Here is a 22,755-nt window from a genome sequence, read left to right on the forward strand (position 1 = left end):
TTTTCATTAAACCACACACATATGTTGGAGTTCTTTCTATTATTAACATATAGATTTGCTTAATTTTAAAAAACTTGGTGAATAACATGCAAACATTAAAGCACACAAAATTTTAAGTGTATTGTTTAATGAATTATCACAAAGTCAATTTCATAAAGTGAAAATGTTGTTGTAGCCACTACTGAGATCACTACCGGCATCCCAGAAGCCCTGTCTGCCCCCCTCCCATTCACTACTTCATTCTCACATTTGACCACTGTCTTGACTTCTAAGCCCACGTGTTCATTTTGCCTGTGGTTGATCTTTAAATAAATGGGACAATAGCTTATGTATTCTTTTGTGCTTGCCCTTATTTGTGCAACATTAAAAGATTCATTCTTTTTGTATACAATTGCAATTTTTTTCATTTTTGTTGCTATATGGTATTCCATTGTATAAACATATCATCTTATCCATTCAGTGTTTAATAGGCATTTCAATTTTTTCTACTTTTTCTCTGTTATAATGCTGCTGTGAATAATTTTTTACATATCTTTTGGTGCACATAGGTGCATATTGCTGTTGGAGATATATATATATATATAGATATATATATGTATATGAATGAATGAATGGAATTGGTGTTATATATTTGCAGATGTTCAGCTTTCATGGATAGAGCCCCAAATTCAGTAGTCATGTATACTTTCATCAGGAGGGTATGCAGCTGTCAGTTGTTCTACACCCTTGACAACGTGACCATTGTTAACTCTCCATTTTAGCCATTCTAGTGGGTCCATGGTAGTACCTTGTTATTTTAATTTGCATTCCTTAATAACTTAATCATGTTCAGCACATTTTTATATGCTTATTCTATGTTTTATATGCCATCTGGATGTCCTCTTTGGTGAAATACCTGTTTAAATCTTACGTCCAATTCTTCTTGGGGATCTGTTTTTCTTATTTGTGGGAGTAATTGAAATTTTCTGGATAAAAATATTTTGCTTGATATATGTATATTTCTAATTTCAACTTTTCACTCTCTTAATGACATCATTTGAAGAGTAGAAGTTCTTCATCTAGTTCAATTCATTACATTTTTCCTTTTGGTTAGTGCTTTTACCTTAGCCTGCTTCAAGATTATGCAAATCTTCTCTTTCTTTTAAAAACTTTATTCTTGCTCTTAAATTTTGATGTACAGTTTATTTGGAATTGATTTTAGCATATGTTGTGAGGTAGAGCACAAGATTGTCTTTTTTTTTTTTATATGAATAACGAATTGATGCAGCACCACTAATTGAAATGCCATTCTTTCTCCCACTGAATTGCCTGAAGTCTTGGCTGAGAATTAGCCGATTGTACACGTGTAGGCCTGGACACTGTTTTGTTCCATTGGACTGTTATTAACCCTTGTGCAGTATAAATAATGTGTGTCTTAAGTACTTTGTAAGTAATTTATAATAGGTCTTGTTGTCTGGTATTATAGTTCTTACAGCTTAGATTATTGAGGTTGACTTGATATTTTTAGGCCTTTTGTATTTCCATATAAGTTTTTAAATTGGGATTACATTTAATTTGTAGATCAATTTTGGAATGGTTGATATCTGTACAGTATTTGAGTATTCCAATTCATGAGTATAGTTTATCCCTTTATTCATCTTTGATTTTTGTCAGTAGTGCTTTGCAGTTATCAGTGTGGAGGCTTACACATCTTTTTAAAGAGTTATTCTTTGATATTTTTGATGCAGTTGTACATTATGTTTTGTTAAAAAATGTCAATTTTTATTAGTTACTTGTTTAGAAAAAGACAACTGATTTTGTATAGTTTCCTTATATTCAATGGCTTGTCACTTTTTTATGTGCCCTTTTTATTGAGGTATAGTTTACTTACAATATAATACATTCTTTAAAAGTGTATAGATGAATTTTCACAAATGTATATTAGCCATTGTTCTAACTGAAATGTAGAACATTTCCTTCATTAACAAGTTTCAATGCCTCTTTGCAGTATATTCCTTCTCCTTTACTCTAAGACCCTAGGAAATACTGATCTCTTTTTTTGGCCCTATAATTTTACCTTTTCTAGACTGTCACATAAATGAAATTACACAAATTGTATAGTATGTAGTCTTTTACGTATGGCATCTGTCTCTAAGTATGATACTTTTGAGATTTTTTCATGTTGTTGCTTTTACCAGTAGTACATTTATTTTTTATTTTATTTATTTATTTTTTTTTTTTAGATGGAATCTTGCTCTATGGCCCAGGCTGGAGTGCTGTGGCATGATCTCGACTCAGTGCACCCTCTGCCTCCCGGGTTCAAGCGATTCTCATGCCTCAGCCTCCTGAGTAGCTGGACTATGGGTGCCTGACACCACACCTGGCTAATTTTTATATTTTTAGTAGAGATGGGATTTCACTATATTGGCCAGGGTAGTCTCGAACTTCTTACCTTGTGATCCACCCTCCTCGGCCTCCCAAAGTGCTAGGATTACAGGTGTGAGCCACCATGGCCGGCCAGTGCATTTATTTTTTATTGCCTGGCAGTGTTCTGCTTATGGCCCTGCCACAATTTGCATACCACTTCACCTATTAATGGGCAACTGGACTATGTTCAGTTTTTTCTTTATTTAATCAGTAAAGCTGTTATGAATATGGGCTCACAGATCTTTGTATAACCTTATGTCTTCATTTCTCTTGGGTGGAGTTGAATTGCTGGGTCATATGGTAAATGTAACTATAAGAGCCTGCCGTATAGTTTTTCAAATGACTGAACCATTTTGCATTGTGTGAGAGAGTCCCACTTTTCCCACACACTTGCTAACACTTGGTATTTTCATTCTTCTTAATTTTCGCCATTCTAGTGGGTGTGTGGTAGTGGTGTCTCATGATGGTTTTAATTTGCATTTTCCTGTGTCTAGTGGTGTCTACTGTCTTTTGATATTTTTTATTTGCTATTTGTATATTTTCTTTGATAAAGGATCTGTTGAAATATTCTGCCCCTTAACTCTTTTTATTGATTTGTAAGTTATTTATATATTCTGGATACTGAATTTGTTAAATATATGTGTTGTGAATATTTTTATCTTAGTATGTGGCTTACCTTGTCATTTTCTTAATGTCTTTGAAGAGCAGAGATGAAATTAGTTTACTTTTTTATTTTATAATTTATGGGTCTTGTGTATCGTTTCATGATACACAATTGTGTTGCATATCAACAAAATATTTGCCTATCCTAAGATCACAAAGATTTTCTCCTGTGTTGTTTTCAGGAGTTTTATAATTTTAGCTTTTATATTTAAATCTATGATCCATTTTCATTTAGTTTTTCTATATGGTAGAAGGTAAATGTCAAAGTTCATTTAAAAAATATGTATGTCTAGTTTTTCAGCACATTTGTTAAAAAGACTCTTTTCCCCACTGAATTACTTTGCCTCCATTGTGAAAAACCTGTTGGCCATGTATATAGTATGCAAATCTATCTAGAATCTATGCCGTTCCATTGATCTGCGTATCTGTTCTTTCACCCATGCCACACTCTTGATTTCTGTAACGTTATAGTAAGTCTTAAAATTATCAGGTAGTATAAGTCCTTCAACACTCTTGATTTCTGTAACGTTATAGTAAGTCTTAAAATTATCAGGTAGTATAAGTCCTTCAACTGTGTTCTCAAAGTTGTTCTAGGTCCTTTGCAATTCTACGTAAATGTTAGACTCAGTTTTTTGTTTTGTTTTGTTTCGTTGTTGTTGTTGGTTTTTTCTCTCTAAGAAATGTCAGGCTATTATCCATTCTTCTTGTTTACTGTTTTCTGAATACTCAGTGTAGAAATAACCACTTTGACTTTACCCTGATGTTACAGGCAGAGCAGAGCATCTGCATCTGTGCTGCTGGTAGGTCCAGGACAGCATCTGCAGGACATTCAGTTTATTAATGTGTACCTTTTGGGATTTTGAGTGAGATTACCCACATCAGCTTAGAACTGGTATCTTAACAATATTAAGACTTTTAATGTAAATTCTTGCTATGTCTCTTTAGGCCTCCTTTAATTTCTCTCAATAGTGCTGTCTAGTTTTTTATGTATTTTGTTAAATTTATCCCTAAATATTTCATGTCTTTTGGTGCTATTACGAGTGGTGTTTTAAAATTTCAGTTTCTTATTGTTTATTACTATTTTGAAGACTCATTTTGATATGTTAATTTTTATATATTTGTATACTATTAACTAGTGAAATTCACTATTTCTGATTTTTTATAGATTTCATAGGATTTTTATATACACAATCAAGTTACATGTCAAAAACAAGTTTTTTTTTCAGTCGATATGCATTTTATTTATCTTTCTAGCCTTGGTTGGTTGCATTGGTAGAACCTCTAGTGTGATGTGAGACAAAAGTGGTGTAGGCAAATATCCTTTCCTTTCCCCAATCTTTTTTTTCATATGAATTTTTTAAGAAAGGATCTCTAACTTTCATCTGATTTTTCAGGGGTCTATCTCCCCAAAAGGAAGAATAATTGCCTTCAAAAATACATTTGAGTGACAATACTATTGCATCAATATATGTTCTTTTAATTCTGGAATACCCCAATCTTATAGGTAAAACATTTAGTCTTTCACTATTAACCCTGATTGATAGGTTTTCACAGATGCCTTTTATGAGGTTGAGGACATTTCTTCCCTTCCTAGTTTATTGAGAATTATGAAGGAGCATTGAATTGTCAATTCCTTATTCTGCATCTATTGAGATTTTAATATTTTTTCTTTATTCTGTGATATGATTTACAAAATTGAGTTTTAATCAGTTTGTTGAAATATAATTCATATAATACTGAGATATAATTCATACCCAGCTAAAGTGTACATACAGTTCAGTGGTTTTCAGTATATTCATAGACTGTACAACTGTATGACTATCATCACATTAAATTTTAGAACATTTTTGTTACCCAGAAAGAGCACAGTATTCATTGGCATCATTTTCTACCAACCCTTCCAGCTCTAGATAGCCAGTAATTTACTTTCTGTCTCTATAGATTTGTCTATTCTGGACATTCCCTTTAAATGGAATCGTATAGCTTATAGCCTTGTATAAACTAACTTCTTTCACTTGTATAATGTTTTCAAGGTTTATCTTGGTCAATACTCATTCATTTTCATTGCCAAATAATATTCCATTGTATGAATATGTCACATTTTTGTGTCTGTTCATTAGTTCACATATGACATTTTTCTGCTTTTTGACTATTATAAATAATGCTGTTATTAACATTTATGTACAACTTTTTATGTGGACATACGTTTTCATTTCTATTGTGTATTTGAATTGGTGAGTCATATGGTAACTCTATTTTAGCATTTTGAGGAATTGCTAAACTGTTGTATAAAGTGGCTACATCATTTTATATCCTATCAACAACGTATAAGAGTTCCAGTTGGGCTGGGCACAGTGGTTCATGCCTGTAATCCCTACACTTTGGGAGGCTGAGGCGGGTGAATCACCTGAGGTCAGGAGTTGGAGACCAGCCTGGCCAAAATGGTGAAAACGTTCTCTGCTAAAAATACAAAACATTAGTTAGATGACAGTGGTGGGTGCCTGTAATCCCAGCTACTTTGGAGGCTGAGACCAGAGAATTGCATGAACCAAGTAAGCAGAGGTTGCGGTGAGCAAGAATCATACTATTGCACTCCAGCCTTCATGACAGAGTGAGACTCCATCTTAAAAAAAAAAAAAAAAAAAAAGAGTTCCAGTTGCTCCATGTCTTTGCCAACACCTGTTAGTCTGTCTTTTTTATTGTTGTCCTTCTTCTAGATTTAGTATTAATTTGCATTACACTGATTAATTTTTGAATATTAAAGTAACCATTCATCTTTAGCAAGGAATGTGTTCATTTCATCTAAGTTGTTGAATCTATTGCCAGAGGGTTCTTTTTGTTTTTGTTTTTTTAAGTAACATTTTCTTGTTAACCTTTTAGTATCTATGGGATTTGTGGTGATTTACTCTCTTTCATTTTCTATACTGAAAATGTGTCTTTTTTCCTGATTGTTCTTCCTACAAGTATTTTTCTCATTTTTCTAAAGAACCAACCTTCAGCTTCATTTTTCTCAAATTGCTTTTTCTCAGTTTTTGTCTGTTTTTCTATTTCATTGAATTCCAATCTTTTATGATTTCTCTCTTACTTTAGATTTAATTTGGTCTTCTTTTTTTTTTTTTTTAGCTTATTGTGGAAGTTTAGATAATTTCAGATTGTTCTCTATGTACTCAAAATACAAATTTTTCTCTTAAGTACTATTTTGCCTGCATTCACAAACGTTGATAGGTTGTATTTTCCTTTTCTTTTTTTTTTTTTTTTGAGACGGAGTCTCGCACTGTAACCAGGCTGGAGTGTAGTGGCACAATCTCGGCTCACTGAAACCTCTGCCTCCTGGGTTCAAGTGATTCTTCTGTCTCAGCCTCCCCAGTAGCTGGGACCACAGGCGCGTGTTACCACACCCGCCTAGTTTTTTTGTATTTTTAGTAGAAACAGGGTTTCACCATGTTGGCCAGGATGGTCTTGATCTCTTGACCTCGTGATCTGCCCACCTTGGCCTCCCAAAGTGCTGGGATTGCAGGCGTGAGCCACCGCACCGGCCTTATTTTCCTTTTCCTTCAGTTAAAATATTTTCTAGTTTTTGTTGTAGATTCTTCTTTAACTCATATGTTATATAGAAGTATTGTTTAATTTTTAAAGATTTGGTTATTTCTTAGATATCTTTTTATTTTTCGTTTCTAATTTAGTTCCATGGTGGTTCAGAGAACCTGTTCTCTATGAAATCTGTATGATTTCAGACCTTTTACATTTACTGAGACATGCTTCATAACTTAAGTGTTAGGTCTTCCTAGTGAATATTGCATAAATACTTGAAACGTTTGCTATTTTGTGTAGTGATCTGTAAACGTTAGTTATGCAAATTTGTTTGATAGCGTATTCAAGTCTTCAACATCCTTGCTGATATTCTGTTTACTGATTCTATCAATTACTGAGAAGCTTTTTGAAATATCCAACTGTATTTATAAATTTTTCATTTTCCCTGTCAATATTTTCAGTTTTGTTGTATTTTGATTCTTTTAGTAGTATTATGTATCTTCTTGATTACTTAGCCTGGTTGTTATGGCATATATGTCTTTATCTCTAATAATAATCCTTGTTTCAAAAATCTGAATATAGCAACTACTTTATTTCATTTTTCTTTAAACCTATTGTATCATTGTATTTAAACTGTTTTATTATAAGCAGTATATGGCTTGGATTTTCTTTTTAAATTTAATTTGACAATCTCTACTATTGAATTGTAGGGTTTAAATTATTTTAATTTCATGTATTTTATTTGGTTAGGTTTATATCTGCCATCTTGCTTGTTTGCTATTTATTCTACCATTCTTTGATTTTTCTTCATTTCCTGCTTTCTTTTAGATTAACTGAGTATTTGTTACTTTCATCTTATGAGATGTATTTCTTTTGTTTTTTTGTAGGGGTGATTGTTCTAGTTTACTATATGCATTTTAATTTATCTCAGTCTAACTTCAATTAATGTTATACTACTTCATGTGTAATGTAAGGACCTTATGACTTTCATTCTTTGTACTATTTTGTCATATGTTTTTCTTCTACGTATGTTAAAAACTCCATAATACCTTGTTACCATTTTTGCCTAAACTAAATAAAAACAGTAATGATAAATAAAAAAGGGGAAAAAAGGTCTGTGTTTACCTGCATATTTACCATTTTCAGCATTCTTTGTTTCTTTATGTAGATCCATGTTTTCATCTGGTGTCATTTTCTTTTGCCTGAAAAACTTATTTTTTTCTTGATTTCTACAGTATTTGGACATTTTCTGAAAAATTTCATTCATTCTTTTTTTTTTTTTTTTTAAAAGATGGGGTCTTGCTCTGTCACCCAGGCTGAAGTGCAGTGGCACATAGTTCACTGCAGCCTCAGACTCCAGGAATCCTCCTGTTTCATTGTGCTAAGTAGCTAGGAGTACAAGCACATGCCACCATGCCCAGCTAATTTTTGTTTGTTTGTTTTGTAGAGACAGGGTCTTACTATGTTGCCCAGGCTGGTCTTGACCTCTTAGCCTCAAGAGATCCTCCTGCTTTAGCCCCACAAAATGCAGGGATTATAGGCATGAACCATCGTGCCTGCATTATTCAATGTTTCTTGTAGTGCAGATGGGTTGTTGAGACAAATTCTCTCAGCTTGTTTGTCCGAAAAAGTCTTAATTTTGCATTCTTTGAAAAAACTTTTTATTTGGAAATTTATAGGAAAGTAAAAGACTATCATAATGAATGCATAGACTATATCCTTTGTACAGATTCACCTATTGTTAGCAGTTTCCCTCATTTGTTTTATGAATTACTCCGTTCTTCTATTTCTGTGAATGTGTGTATGTGTCCATGTAATTACACACAATATTTTTTCTTAACTCTCTGAGAATAAGTTATATAATGTTTACTCTTTACCCTGAAATGCTTCCTGGTATTACTTCTTAAGAAAAAAAGATTCTCTTTTATTGCTACTGTAGTTACTACTTGTAGTAAATTTAACTTTGTTATAATACTTTTACTAATCTATCATCTCTATTCTAGTTTTATCAGTGGACCTAATAATAGCCTTTGTGGATTTTTTTTTTTCCTGCAGTACACGATCCAGTTTTGGATCACATATTGCATTTAGTGATAATATCTTTTCAGTCTCTTTTAATCTGGAATAATTCCTCAGCCTTTGTTTGTCTTTTATGACACTGGCCTTTTAAAATAATACAGTCTTTGTTGTGTATGTCTCTGTTTTTCATGTAAAGTGTTCTTATCTGACACAAAATTCAGATTGTGCATTCCTGGCCAGAATACTATTTAAGTGATGTTTTGTCTTCAGAATATATATGTAGAGGCATTTTGACATCTGTGTACCCCTCATTTGTGATATTAGGCTTGATTACCTGGCCAGTTTCTTCCTTGTTTATACTTTACATCTCCCTGTTTGGTCATAATAAGTCTGCAGAGACACTTCAACATTCTGTAACTATTCTATACCTCATTAAGATTTTACCCTTTTATTTAGCATCATCTAGTAATTTTTTTCTGAACTAATCTTTTCTGTAATAGTTTCAAAATGATGATTTTTCAATTTCAGCATTCCTTTTTACCCTTGCTGATTAATACTTGGCATGATTCTGAAAATAAGAGCCCTCCCCTCTGCCTTATTATTATTTGTCTTTTATGAATATGGATTCACAGATTTTTAACTCATTACTTCTAATTATTTTTGTGTTTATATTTTTCCAGATTTGGCCAGCAGGAGTGTCCTCCTTCTGATTTCTGTCCTCATGACACCCCCCATTATTTTTCTTACCATTTTCCTATTTCTAACATAACAAGATATTGCAAGCTTTTCTTGTTCTTCCATGTCCCAGCCCTGAAATCAGCAATTTCTCTGAGGAGCTCTGTTTCTTTTTATTGGTGAAACTGAGATATGGCTACTAGCTATGCTCATTGCTACTTGGTGTCTTTGCTTCTAGGCTATTTGAGCAGATGAAGCTGGGAATTATGTGCATTTATATGCATATATATACACATGTACACACATGGATACACATATACATACACATGTATGCATATGTATACATGTAAATCCATCTACACTTGCATGTTTCAAGGCTCTCAAAAGTATTTCATACAGTAGCAGTTTTGTTTTGTCCCCAGAGCACTAATTGCCTGTTGGATCATTTTTATGATAGTAGTTTTAAAATTCTTGTCAGATATTTCCAACAATTGGGTTGTCTCTGGATTGGCAACTTGTCTTTTTTCATTCAAGTTGTGATTTTCCTGGTTCTTAGTATGACAAGTTTTTTTTTTTTTTTTTTAAATTGTATTCTGAATATTTTTTTGTACACTAATGACATTCTGGGTTCTATTTACATATTCTAATTTAGTAGAAAGTCATCTTGTTTAAGTTTAGCATGCAGATCCTGGCCTACTTTTGTAGGCTGTGGTTCTAATGATGATTTAGTTTCTGGATCCCTTGCAATGCTATTTTGTTCTACTTTATTTAATTGCTACCTGGAGACTGTTGTGAAAACCTGGTATTCCACACTGTGGTCCAGTTTTCAAACCTTGTGGCATATTAGTTGTATGCCAGTTTTACCTGTTGGTTGGGGATATCCTTCACAGGCTGAAAGAATGCTTTTCTCCAGCTTCCTTCTCTTTGATATTCCCCAGTTACTAGTTTAGAGGGTACAGCTGGCACTTGCCACTATTGGATGAGGGGTAGAAGCCCTCACTAGGCTTCCACTGACACTGTTGCTATGTGAGGACATCCTGCACTAGGACCCCTGCTATCACTGGTTGGTGGGTAGAGGTTCACACTCCCCACTTGCTCACTGGTAATAATGCACAGGGCAGAGAGCATCAGCAGTGTTTTGCTTAGGTAGGTCAAGTGTTATCAAAAAGGTTTCTGGGCACCTTCTTTTTCAGTCCTTTCTTAGCATAGATTTTTCTTGAGACTTTTTTGTCTGTTTCTCTTGCTGACTCTGTGGTCCAGAGCCTAGTCTGTAAGATACAGAATATAAAGAAACCCCAGGGAACTTGCCACAGTGTCATTCCTCATATGCTGAGGTCTTAGCCAGTCCATTTTCCTCTTTCTACTTTACAGAGTTCTCTTATAGTTGTTTGTTTTATATCAGGGTTTTTAGTTGTACTTCTTGGGGAAGAATAGGGAGAAATGAGTGTACTCCATCTTGTTTGGAACCAGAAATTCTTTTTCATGTATTTTAAATTTCTGTTTTAGGGGCAAACACATTTAAGGTTGTTATATCTTCTTGGTAAATTGACTCTTTTATCATGATATAATTTCCTTCTTTTTTTGAGATGGAGTTTCACTCTTGTTGCCTAGGCTGGAGTGCAGTGGCCCGATCTCCGCTCACTGAACTCTGCCTTCTGGGTTCAAGCAATTTTCCTGCCTCAGCCTCCTGAGTAGCTGGACTACAGGCATGAGCTACCATGCCCTGCTAATTTTTGTATTTTTAGTAGAGATGGAATTTCACCATGTTGGTCATTCTGGTCTTAGACTCATGACCTCAGGTGATCCACCTGCCTTGGCCTCCCAAAGTGCTGGGATTATAGGCAAGGCACGAGCCACCGCACTTGGCCCCTAATTTTGCTCTTTATCCTTGATAACAATCATTGTTCTGGTGCCTATTGTGTCTCATATTAATAAAGCTCCTCCAGCTTTCTTTTCATTACTTTACATGAGACATTTCTATCTATGCTTTTATTTTTAGCTCATCTTTTTATTTAAAATGGATTGTTTTTGATAGTATATAGTTTGGTCTATCTTTTTTTTATCCAATCTGACATTTTCTGTCTCTTAATTGGTGCTTTAAAACCATTTTTTTTTTTTTTTTTTTTTTTTTTTGAGACAGAGTTTTACTCCGTCACCAGACACCAGGCTGGAGTGCGGTGGCGTGACTTTGGCTCACTGCAACCTCTACCTCCCGGGTTCAAGCAATTCTCCTGCGTCAGCCTCCCCAGTAGCCTGGACTACAAGCGTGTGCCACCATGCCCAGCTAATTTTTTTGTTATCTTTAGTAGAGACGGGGTTTCATCATGTTGGCCAGGATGGTCTCGATCTCTTGACCTTGTGATCTGCCCGCCTTGGCCTCCCAAAGTGCTGGGATTACAGGCGTGAGTCATCACGCCCGGCCCAAAACCATTTCTTTAATGTAAATACTGATGTAGTTGGCTTTGAGTTTAATATCTTGCTGTTTTTTTTCCTGGTTCCATCTCCTTTTTGTTGTTTTTATCTTTTTTGCTGTCTTTTGGATTGAGTGTTTTTATTATTATATTTTATTTCCATTATTGCCTTATTACTTTACCTCTTTTTCAGAAAATTTTAGTGATCTCTAGGGTTTGCAGCATATATCTTTCGTTAGTTAGAGTCTACCTTTAAGTAATTATACAGCTTCACTAGTAAGAAACTTTTAACAGTATACTTCAACTTCTAATTCATTGTACTGTTACTGTCATGAATTCCTTTTACATATACTATTAACACAATATGTTGCTATTTGTCCATTAATCAGTTATCTTTTACAGTAGTTAAAAATAAGAACAAAGTATATTTTATACTTATTTTCATGTTTACCATTTTCACCAGTTTTCACTTCTTAGGTAAGTTTCTTTCTGGTTCTTCTACTTGAAGAACTTGTTTTAATGCTTTTTGTAATGGAGGGCTGCTAATACATTCTCTTGGCTTACGATTTCCTCAGAAAGTTTTTCTCTCACTTTTGAAAGATATTTTCATAGAATTCTAGATTGGCAGGCTTTTTTTCTAATGCTTTAAAGATGTCACTCTATTGTTATCTGGCTTGACTAATTTCTGGTGAGAAGTATGATGTAATTCTTGATTTTTCTTTATATAATGCATCTTTTTCCTCATATGGCTACATGATTTTCTCTTTGTTTCTATGTGCATGTTGTCATTTTTGGTTTGTTTTTATATCTTTCTCTGATTTCTATTATGTGTATATTATATTTCTTGATATTATCTCATAGCTCTTAGAGGCTCTGTTCTGTTAGAGTTTTCTTTTTTAATTTTTCCTTTTTTTTTTTCCTCTTTGTTTTAGATTGGATAATACCAATCCAACTTTAGGTTCACTGATTCTTTCTTTTGCTGAGTCAAGTTATCTGTTACTGTGTTGGTTTTATATATCTATATATCTAGCATTTCTATTTTATTCTTTATAAAAGAAAGGATTTCTGTTGAAGTAATTTCTACTGAAATGCCCCATCAGTTCATGCATGTTGTTCATCTTTGCTACTAGATTCTTTATCATCTTAGTTATAGTTTGCTCGCTTTTTCATGTTTAAGTGTTAGTTGAAAGCCAAACTTTGTAGGTAAGAATCTGAGGCGCTAGACTTTTTTTTTTTTTTTTTTTTTTTTTTTTTTTAATTTACCTATATATCACTTACAAGTTAGGTTTTCCCTATGAGCCTGTGCCTCAGAGAGGGTCTGTCTCCATATTCATTTCTTTTCTACAGATAGCCTGCTGTTACGTATCACTTGGATCATGCTAGGTTTGTGATAGAGAGAAAAGGAGGGTTCTCTGTCACTCTGATTGAGCTTCAGTCTTAGGCAGGTCTTTCAATCCTGCATCTCAGGGGTGGTGCTTTTTCAGCGATCTTGCCCCACTTCTACTGCCAGTGTCAGGGGTCCTCTACTGGTCAGGGCCCAGAATGGTTTCTTGACCCTCCTGAGGGGTAGCGGGGCTTTTTGTTTGTTTGTTTCTGTTTACTTCCCTCAGCAACCTATGCTCTGGGGATAACATTTGCTGACTTTTTATCAGTGGCTTAATGCTTTCTTTTCTTCAAGAATAAAGATATGGTTGGGGCTTCATGTCTGTCCTACAGTGGGGGTGGTTCTCTTTTGGTTGGGTCTGGAGGAAGATCTTTTCTAATTTCCTGCCCTTCTCCAGTGAGCTACCTCAGCCTCATGAGAGGCTGAGGACTCTTATGAGTGCCCACTGAGGTCTGTAGAAAATAGCCTGCAAATGGATGCGATGCCCTTTGTGTTCAAGCCACCCAGGGTTTTTGTATTTTCATGGTAGCTCACCCTTGGCCTTTTGTAGTTTATCAAAAAGTTTAGCTGAGATCTTACTCAGAGATAGGGTGGTCCCAGCTTTTCTCCTGTACACTGTCCTATGTCAACCAGTGCTCATGACCCCGCTCTCCCCTGAGGCACCCATCTTTCTTTAGGTTTCAGGCTAGTTGGTTGCTCTCTTACTTTAGCTCTGATGGATTCAAGAAAAATCATTGTTTTATAAATTACCCAGCTTTTTCTCGTCTTTAGGGTGAGAGTGATATTATTTATAGCTCTCTACAACCTAAACAGAATCAGAAGTATCCCTGAAAAAGATTTAAGCCATCGAATCCTAATATAGATTTGCTAATATCTTAGAAGAGGATGCCAGATGTTTTTTTATCTTGAGTGATACTTGTATTAATGGACTGGAAAAAATACAAATGGTCCCTGTGTTTTTCATGTTATTCCATGACTCAGTTTGGAAAGGAGAGAACCACTAGCTGATCATGTTCACAGAGAGATTGTTTACATCATTTCTGCTGGTTTTACAATATCAGGGAGGCAAAAGGTTCCTCTCAGTGCTTGGAAAACATAAACTTTATATTGAGACAGTTGCATTCTTAAATGATCCTCTTAAGGTCTGTGTTTTTTTTTTTTTTAAATAAAACTTTAATGGGGATTATTTCATACATATACAGAAATAGAGAAAAGAGTTTACTGATTTTCCCATATGCCTACTCCAGCTTAAACAATTACCGTTTAAATCATCTTAATGTTGTTTTATCTAGCATTTACACCCCTTTCCCCTGGATTATTTTGAAGCAAATTCCAGATATAATTTTTATGTATAAACACTTGTAAGGAATTGTAGATTTTTATTTTATACCATATGTATTTCAGTTTTAATGTACAGTATTGACTTTGGATGGAGAAAGATATCATTTGCAAATTCTGTGCTATTTGCACTCAAAGGCCTTTAATATGTTGTAGGGTGTATTCCACATCTCTTTGGTAACCATACCTACAGACAAAGGTTCTGGAGGCAAGGACATTTTTCCTGGTGTTTGTTGGTCTTTTTCTCTCCTTCATCAGTAACCTGTTGTACTGCATTTAGTAAATTGCAGTTTGAGCAGACATCCCCTAATAATTGAACTTACACTAGGAAATTAATTTTTGTATTTCATTGAGACTTCTGTTTATATCTATATATTCAAAGGAGAAAGAAAAATGACTTGACTTTACTCTTGTGGATGTATGTTTAACAGCATGTGCATGTGTAAGAGTTCGGTGTTTTAACTCCATTTTTTTAACCTTTTATTTTGAAATGGTAATTGATTCACAGAAAAATTATAAAAACATATCAGGGAGTTCACATGTAGTCATCACCCATCTTTTTCTAATGTTCACAACTTAATTATTGTACAGTGATTTTAAAAATGTAATTAACCTAGTGATTATTTTCTTATTTTAACAGCTGCTGAAATAGTTCAAGAAATCGAAAACATGGAGAAGACCAGGATGCGTCTTGAAGCTAGTAAACTCAATGAAAGTGTATGTTAATGGGCTATTTCACTATCTGGATAGAAATGAAGAAAGAAAGTTTAATACCCTACAAAAATTAAAGCAAGCCATTGTTAAACTTGTTCATTTACTAAGACATTTCCACTTAGTGTATTCTGATTTACTTGCAACTCATTTTCGTACAATATTTGATTGTACGTAGCAGTCTTTTAGCACACAATGCAATCCAAAAAGAGTTTGTTCATGAGCTAGAATTCTATAGAGAATGCCTGTGCCTGTGCATCAGGCAGCTTTGATATTGGTCCTTTCTCTGCTGGTTGCATTTGATAAGCTACCTCTAAGGACCTCTAAGCTACCTCTAGGGACCTCTATGATCCCTTTTTAACTGTGGCATTCTGCAATTCTATGATTATACTTACGGAAATGTTAATTATAAGAGGATAAATTAAGTAATTTGAGGATAGAGTATTCTCTTGAGCTTTTGAGAGACTCAGAGACCTAAAATTCTTCACTGTTGCCTTCCACTACCTTGATGGCCCAAAACTTGAAGACAGGATACCAGTGAAGAAAATAGTCATTGTGTCCTGTGACACTGCAGGAAGTGTTTTGGTCTCTTCCAAGTAGACTTTTTTTTCCTAGACCATCTATAGTGTGTGAGGGAAGCAGTGGTTACTTTAAGAAAGTAAGTTTATAACCAGATAAGTAGGAAAAAGAAAAGGGATTTACATTGACTCTATTGTTACCTATGTGCCAACTGTAAGATGGGAACTGCAGTGAATCGTGGAAGTCAACTTCTGATCTTTTAAATCTGAGGTTTAGAAAAGTTGACCTAGAAATTTAACTACTGTGTTTTGTATTACTGCATTTTCTATGCATATTACTTTTCTAGAATGATCTGGAGAAGTTAGGTTGGAAAGGAGAGAAGGCAGACGAGAAGATCAGCCTTACTGATAGTCAGCTAAGTGTCATCAGTCTTCTGGGGGTTTTAAATGTTGCCTGCTATATTAAAGAATGTTGAAAATTAAATATTGAACATGGAAAATTTGTTATTTTGTTAATATATAATTTAATTATATTGCATTTTCTACTGATGAGAAAAAATAATGAGTAAAATGTATACCATTTCTGGTATTTAAGGGAAGTACAAAGGAATCCTAGGTCTATATAAAACAGTCTTCTCTTTTAAACACGTCTGAGATTTGAAAGTTTGTGATATTTCCCCTTTTGTTATTTTGGAGAGATTTTTATTAAGATCTTTTTTTGATTATTTTAGGTAATGGTTTTTACAAAGGACCAAACGGAAAAGGAAATAGATGAAATTCACAGTAAATATCGTAAGTTGTGTGACTTTATTTGTAAAGAGTTTACCGTTTTTCATCTTAAGTAATTTTTTCAGAATAATGTTTTATATTAAGGTTCAACTCAAACTTTTGTCAACATTGCTCAAGAAATTGAATTTTAATTGGGTGTGTACTCAGACAGTGACTTTTTATATTTTATGTGCCTGCTTTTTGATATTTATGACTAGCATTCTACTTTGAGCTTATCACGAAGCCCTTGCAAATATTAATTATCTGCTCTCAAAGCATCTCTGTGAGAAGAAGATGGGATTAAAATGGAAACATTCTGGACTCTATCCTGTCCTCAGGCCATTCAGTAACAATACTTCTGTATAGGATTTCCGCACTTCTATAGCTTGCAAATTTGTGCCAAAAATAGTTTTCATTTTGTTAGTTGTTAGCAACCTCCCAGCTTTATTACTTGCTTTTCTTTAAATGATCTGTGTGTATATCTTTCCCAGGGCTAACACATTACTATTTTGTCAGTTGGATAGCTGTTATTCTTTGTGTGGTTGGTTGGTTTGTAGTTTAAATTTAAGAGCCTGACAAGCAGTAGATAGTTAATAAATGTTCATGGAGTGAGTATTCCCAGGTGGGGTATGTTTTAATTGAGGTAAGATAATTTTTTTCTCTTTTCATTTCTTAAACTGAGGGAGGATGGAGCATACATGCACTGGATGTAGGTGTGATCGCTTGTGCCTTCCTAGAGGATTCTTGGATTATAGACTGAACAACAAAAGTCACCATTATTCTGTTGCTAGACAGATAAGTATGATGTGATCAACTTTTAGGAAGTCAGAGTGATTTTTCTTTGGAAAGGAAAAGAAAAGAGAGTATCAAATGATCACTGAAATGGCCTGTAAAAATAAGGATCACTAAGGCCTGTAAAAATAAGGAAACCAGAAAATTTGTATTGAGAGAAAGTAATTTAAATAACTGAAAAGGTGGTATCTAATAATTATCCCATATTAAGAAGAATTTGGACTATATCCAGTCAAGAAAATATTCACTGCCCACCATTTAGAGATCCAAAAAAAAGTGTAACCTTACTAAATAGGTCATATTAAATTAATTTATTTAGTCTTAAACCTCAAAAGTCAGGTGCTTCACAAAGCTTAGATGCTTAGCCTTTTAGTTTAGTCATATATTTTGATTTAGTGTTAGGTTATAACCATACTATTGATATATCTTCATCTTTTAAATATTTTATTAATGTTTTACATGTAGTTTTTTTAAAATTTACTTTTTATAAGGCTTATTATGTAAAAGAGCAATCTCTTGCTTCCTCCAACAACCTGCCTCTATTCCCATTCCCTAGAGGTAACAACTCTCAAGCCTTTTGGAGTTACTATTGGTAATTACTTTACAATTTATAAAAAAGTATTCTTTCTGCTACTTCTTGAAGTTTTTAAATTCCGTATTAACTGTTGATGTGCTAATACGAAAGATGGAGATTTAGCTCATATATATATCCTGCCCCTACCTTTGCTTCCCTTCCATCCTTTAAATATTATGCCATAATTTTTTGTAAGATCAGTATTTAGTTAGATACATTGTTTATGGCTCGAGCCAGACGGTATGTATAAGGTGGTTATAATTCCTTTCGTGAAAACATTCTGGTTTTTCTTATAATTAATAATTTTATTTGTTTATTTACCTGTACTAATATGTCTCTAAACCTTCCAACAGAAGTGCAAATCACTTTTCAATACATTTGCACACATTGATTATAATTCGTTATTTCCTCAAGAATTTCTCCCGTAGGGCCACCCCCAGACTCTCTTGTCTAGTTCCAGTCTACTGTGCTTGCTCTTTTTGCCTCCTGTTAATACATGGCTGCTCTCCTAGAATTTCTTGACCACCAACCTTCTGGGGATTCTGCTCTCCTCCTTCCTGTGTTGGTTCACTTCTTCAAGGTTCCAAGTCTCCCTCTTGCCTTGTTTTGGTAGAATACATTTTCCAGGAAACTTCCTGAGAAAGAGCGTATGCAGGCTTGTCCAACCCACAGCCCGTGGGCCCCACATGGCCCGGGATGGCCTTTGAATGCAGCCAAACACAAATTTGTAAACTTTATTAAAACATTATTTTATATATATATATATATGGCTTATCTGCTATCATTAGTGTTAGTGTATTTTATTTGTGGCCCAAGACAATTCTTCCATTGTGGCCCAGGGAAGCCAAAAGATTGGAGAGCCATGGTATAGAGGAATATTTCTTGAGATATATAAAATTCCGTGCATAACTGGAAAAACACCTTTATTATTGATTAATATTATTTGGCTATTTATAGAACTTTAGGTTGGATAGATGCCTTTCTCCAAATTTTCAAAGATATTCTTCCATTGTTTTCTACTTTCCAGCACTGTTGCTAATAACTAGCTTGCCATTTTGATTCTTTATCTTTCATTTGTTACTTTTTTTCTTTCTTGATCTGCCCATGTTCAGTGCCCCATCAAATTCTGTCAGCCTCTATCTTCTAAATATCCCCTGAGTCCATACACTTTTTATGTATCACTTTGCTTTCTAGTCATCCCCCATCTACTCTTGCCCCTTCCTAATACTCAGAAGCCAAAACTGTCTTCCAAAACTGCTGAGTCTTCACATGCCATTTCTGCCTTGCTGCCCTCCTGCCAATATAAAAAACTCTTCAGTGGCTTTCTATTTCTTTTAAGCTAGAGTTTATAAAGTCTGTTCATTCCTGTATCTAGACCTGTCTACCTCTCTAGCCTTGCCTCTTCTCTTCCCCTTACTCCTTGTATTTTAGTCAATCTGGCTATCTTTTACCTTTATAACCGAGTTCTTCACTGCTTTAGGGCATTTGTTACCCTCTTCTCACTTTGTCTGGAAATATCTCTTTCACTAATTGCCTCTAACCCCTATCTATACTCCCTACTCTCAGTCAGCTCAATTGTAGTTTCCCTGGGAAACCCTTTGTGATCTCTCAGACAAGGTAAGATTTTCTTTTTATATGTACTTACATCGTCTTGTGTTTTTTTCATAGTACTATTCCATTTATTCAGCTATCACACATTTTTTGAGTACTTAGTATGTGCCAGATACTGTGCTAGTAGCTGGGGATACAGAATGAACAAGACAGACAAACAGCCTACTCTGTTGGAGTTTATATTTTACCAGTATTTTATAAAGTGATAAGTGAAAAAGCAAAGCAAGGAAGAATATAAGAAAGTTTAACTTTTTGATAAAATGGTCATAATCATTATTGATTGTGCAGTTAATTTATTATTTCTAACTAATTTCCAATTACATGTTTTTATTAGTGTGCTAGGGCTGCCATAACAAAGTACTATACACAGTACTATGTACTAAGTACTATGCATGGCTTAAATAACAAATTTATTGTCTCACAGTTTTGGAAGCTAAAAGTCCAAGGTCAAGGTGTCCCAAGCTTCTCAGGGCCATGCAGGAAGGATCTATTCTACGCCTCTCTCCTTGGCTGTAGATGGCCATCTTCTCCCTATGACTTTTGACATCATCTTCCCTCTATGTGTGTCTCTGTGTCCAAATTTCCCTCTTTTATAAACATACCAGTCATATTGGATTAGGGCTTGTCCTAATGACCTCAGGGGTGGCTCCTCTGTGGTTTCTCTATTGTAAGCGGAGTCCTGAGGTATGAAAAAAACTCTCTCGCTTAGAAAAGAAAAAAAAAACTTAAAGTGAATGTTGAGGGTAGGTTGGGGGCCTCAGGGGAAGCCTCTTGCTCTCTGGAAATAGGTTCCTTTGATCACTCTATCCCAGTTCAGACCAGCTAGACCTCCATAAAGGGAAAGAGAGCCAACATTCCTTTTACCCAAAGGAAAGAAAGAGGTGGCAGGGTCTTGGACAAGAGACAGATTGAACAATTCCACATTTTAACTCACCCTTTGTCATATCCTGGATAAGCCCCCTTATGAGATGGGTTAGTTCCCTTGACCCCCTTTGTGGGCAGGAACTGGTTGCTCCTTTCACTCAGCCCACTGCTGGACACTCCTTGCAAGAGGGAATGAATTCTGGAACTGGCTGGTCACTCCTCTCTGGTGGGAGCAGGCTCGGAGCAGGCTCTGTGCAGGCCCTGTAGCAGTGTCTAAGCCTTTGCCCTTTCAGCACACAGGTACTTGTCTGGCATCTTAGAAAAATTAGGTTGCACAAATGGATTGAAGGGTAGTATATGTGGAGGATTTTAGTGGGTGATGGCTCTCGGTGGGTGGGAGGTGGAAATGGGATGGTGGGAGAAGTTAATCTTTCCCTGACGCTGCACCATCTGATGTTAGCTGTATCTGTCCATAGCCTCCGACGTTCAGCAGCTTGTATCCCTGATGCTCAGCAGCTTGCATCCCTGACTGCTTGCATCACCCACTTGTGTTGCTTGGCTAGCTGAAGTGTTTTTATGGCCACAGTATAGGGGTGTAGCAGACCAAAAAGGGCAATATTTGGGTGGAGGAACGGGGTCAGCTGTTTTCACTTAGGGCCAAGGTTCTAGGCTTGAGGGTGGAGTTTAGCCAGGAGCCCAGCAATGCTTTTTCACAAGAATTTTTTGTTTATATGGGTCATATCTATTGATATGTATCACATTATCAATTAAAACTTAGAGGACATCTGTTTCCAGCCGTGGAATAACTTCATTTACTTTTCTACCCCAAAAAAGCAAAATGAATGTATAAAACATATGAAATAGCAGTTTTCAAGATACTGGCCATTGGGCACCAAAGGACAGGGATCCTTAAGAGATAAGCAAAAAATGTGAACAGCCTTATCATAGAGTGTCCTGGTAATATGGGCAAGTGTGTATTCCAGGCAGAGCCTGAAGACTCTAAGGAGAAAGAGCTGAGAGATCAGACGAACTAAGGGAGTTAGAGTTAGCAGGATAGAGTACTGGAAGGAAAAATTCAGTGATCTGCAGAGAGTTCACCTTGAGTATTCATTTGGCATGCAAAATATGTTCTCTGACCACAATGAAATTAAATTAGAAATCAGTAACAAAGCCCTTGGGAAAGTCACCAAATATTTGGAAATTAAATAATCCATTTCAAAATAACCCATAGGTCAAAGAAGAAATTAAAGCCAAGCTATTTCAAAAATATTAACAAACCCATCACATGTTAGCATAAATAACATATTTTGATTAAAAAAACAATTTCCTCCTCGCCAAAAAATAAAAATGGAGATTTCTATTAGCCCAGATGGAATAACAGAGACTATATTTACTCTCCTCCATTAAAAAAACAAAAACAAAAACAAAAACACCTAGAAAACCAGGTGAATGTTTAATGGTTTTTGAGATAATGGGAAACAGGTAGCACAGGACTGTGATCTCTGAGATAGAGAGAAAACAAATCATGACTTAGGCTAAACGTTGCTGTGAATGGGCAACACTACATTTCACAGAACTAGAAGGGAACAGAGCTTTCACAGCTTGGAAGCAGCAAACCTTGAGGAGACAAGTCTGGTTAGAGAGGTCAGAAATGCTTAGAGTTGATTGAGTGAGACCAAGTTGTAGGTGAGGAAACGAGACCATTAAGGTAGATGAATCTTTGGGGAGGTTTTACTGTGTTAAAGAGAACATAAAAATGGGTCATAGCTGGAGGTAGGTGTTGGGTAAAGTGAGGGTTTTGTTTGCTTGTTTTTTTAAGTTTGTTTTTTAAATTGGGAGATACATAACTCTGGCTTTCTGATCTTTTTGACTACAACCGACAGTGAGAGATATATTTTATATCACTACTAACTATATACATGCATGTGACTGAAACAGATGTTTCACAAAATAGTTTTTACCTTTTCAATCTTTAACAGGCTGCATTCTATTCTCTTTATTTAGTTAAGAAAAAAATACTGGTTCCAGATTTACTGAGTTGTTTCCATAATTCACACTCTAGGTTTGAAGGCACAATCTCTCTGTTCACAGCTTCATGATGGAATCCTGAGCATAAGTTAGGTGTTAGCCTTTAATTGTAGCAAGGACAATTGTTTCATGGTAAGAACAAGGGAAGTAGATCATAAGTGCACAGACAAGATATATTGGTGGTTGGAAGATGACAGAGTTTCTGTTAGAGTGATTCTATATTTTTCAAAGTAGTGTAAGGCCAACTAAAAAGGGGCCACATGGGGAGTGTTGAATATTTGAATGAAGAGAAGAAAGTGTGAGACAGACATTTTGGAGAATAGTAAAGCAGACTTTACTAGAGAAAGGTTGAAGAGTGGTTTAGCAGTATTCAATGCCCATTTGAGAATTATCATGAAATTAAAGTGTCACTACTCAGTTCAGGGCTAGATGAATAGAATAATGTAGTGAATGTTAGCCATA

At 35.1% G+C, this 22,755-nt stretch overlaps 1 protein-coding gene and 1 non-coding gene across 3 annotated transcripts in view; one reads left to right on the top strand and one right to left on the bottom strand.

Moving 5' to 3' along the window:
• Positions 1 to 22,755, top strand: part of RAD18 (RAD18 E3 ubiquitin protein ligase) — a 103,437-nt gene that overhangs the window by 43,932 nt on the left and 36,750 nt on the right. For both annotated transcript variants that reach the window (XM_074404857.1, XM_003927112.4), the window contains 2 exons: positions 15,068 to 15,144; positions 16,388 to 16,448. In XM_074404857.1, the coding sequence (XP_074260958.1) occupies positions 15,068 to 15,144; positions 16,388 to 16,448 (138 nt within the window). The remainder of the gene's footprint in view (positions 1 to 15,067; positions 15,145 to 16,387; positions 16,449 to 22,755) is intronic.
• On the bottom strand, positions 3,748 to 3,885 carry LOC120367658 (small nucleolar RNA SNORA43). The gene has a single exon (XR_005581983.1). It is a non-coding gene; the product is annotated as a small nucleolar RNA SNORA43 (small nucleolar RNA).

Source organism: Saimiri boliviensis, chromosome 8, assembly GCF_048565385.1.
Source record: "Saimiri boliviensis isolate mSaiBol1 chromosome 8, mSaiBol1.pri, whole genome shotgun sequence".
NCBI classification, from domain to species: Eukaryota; Metazoa; Chordata; class Mammalia; order Primates; family Cebidae; genus Saimiri; species Saimiri boliviensis.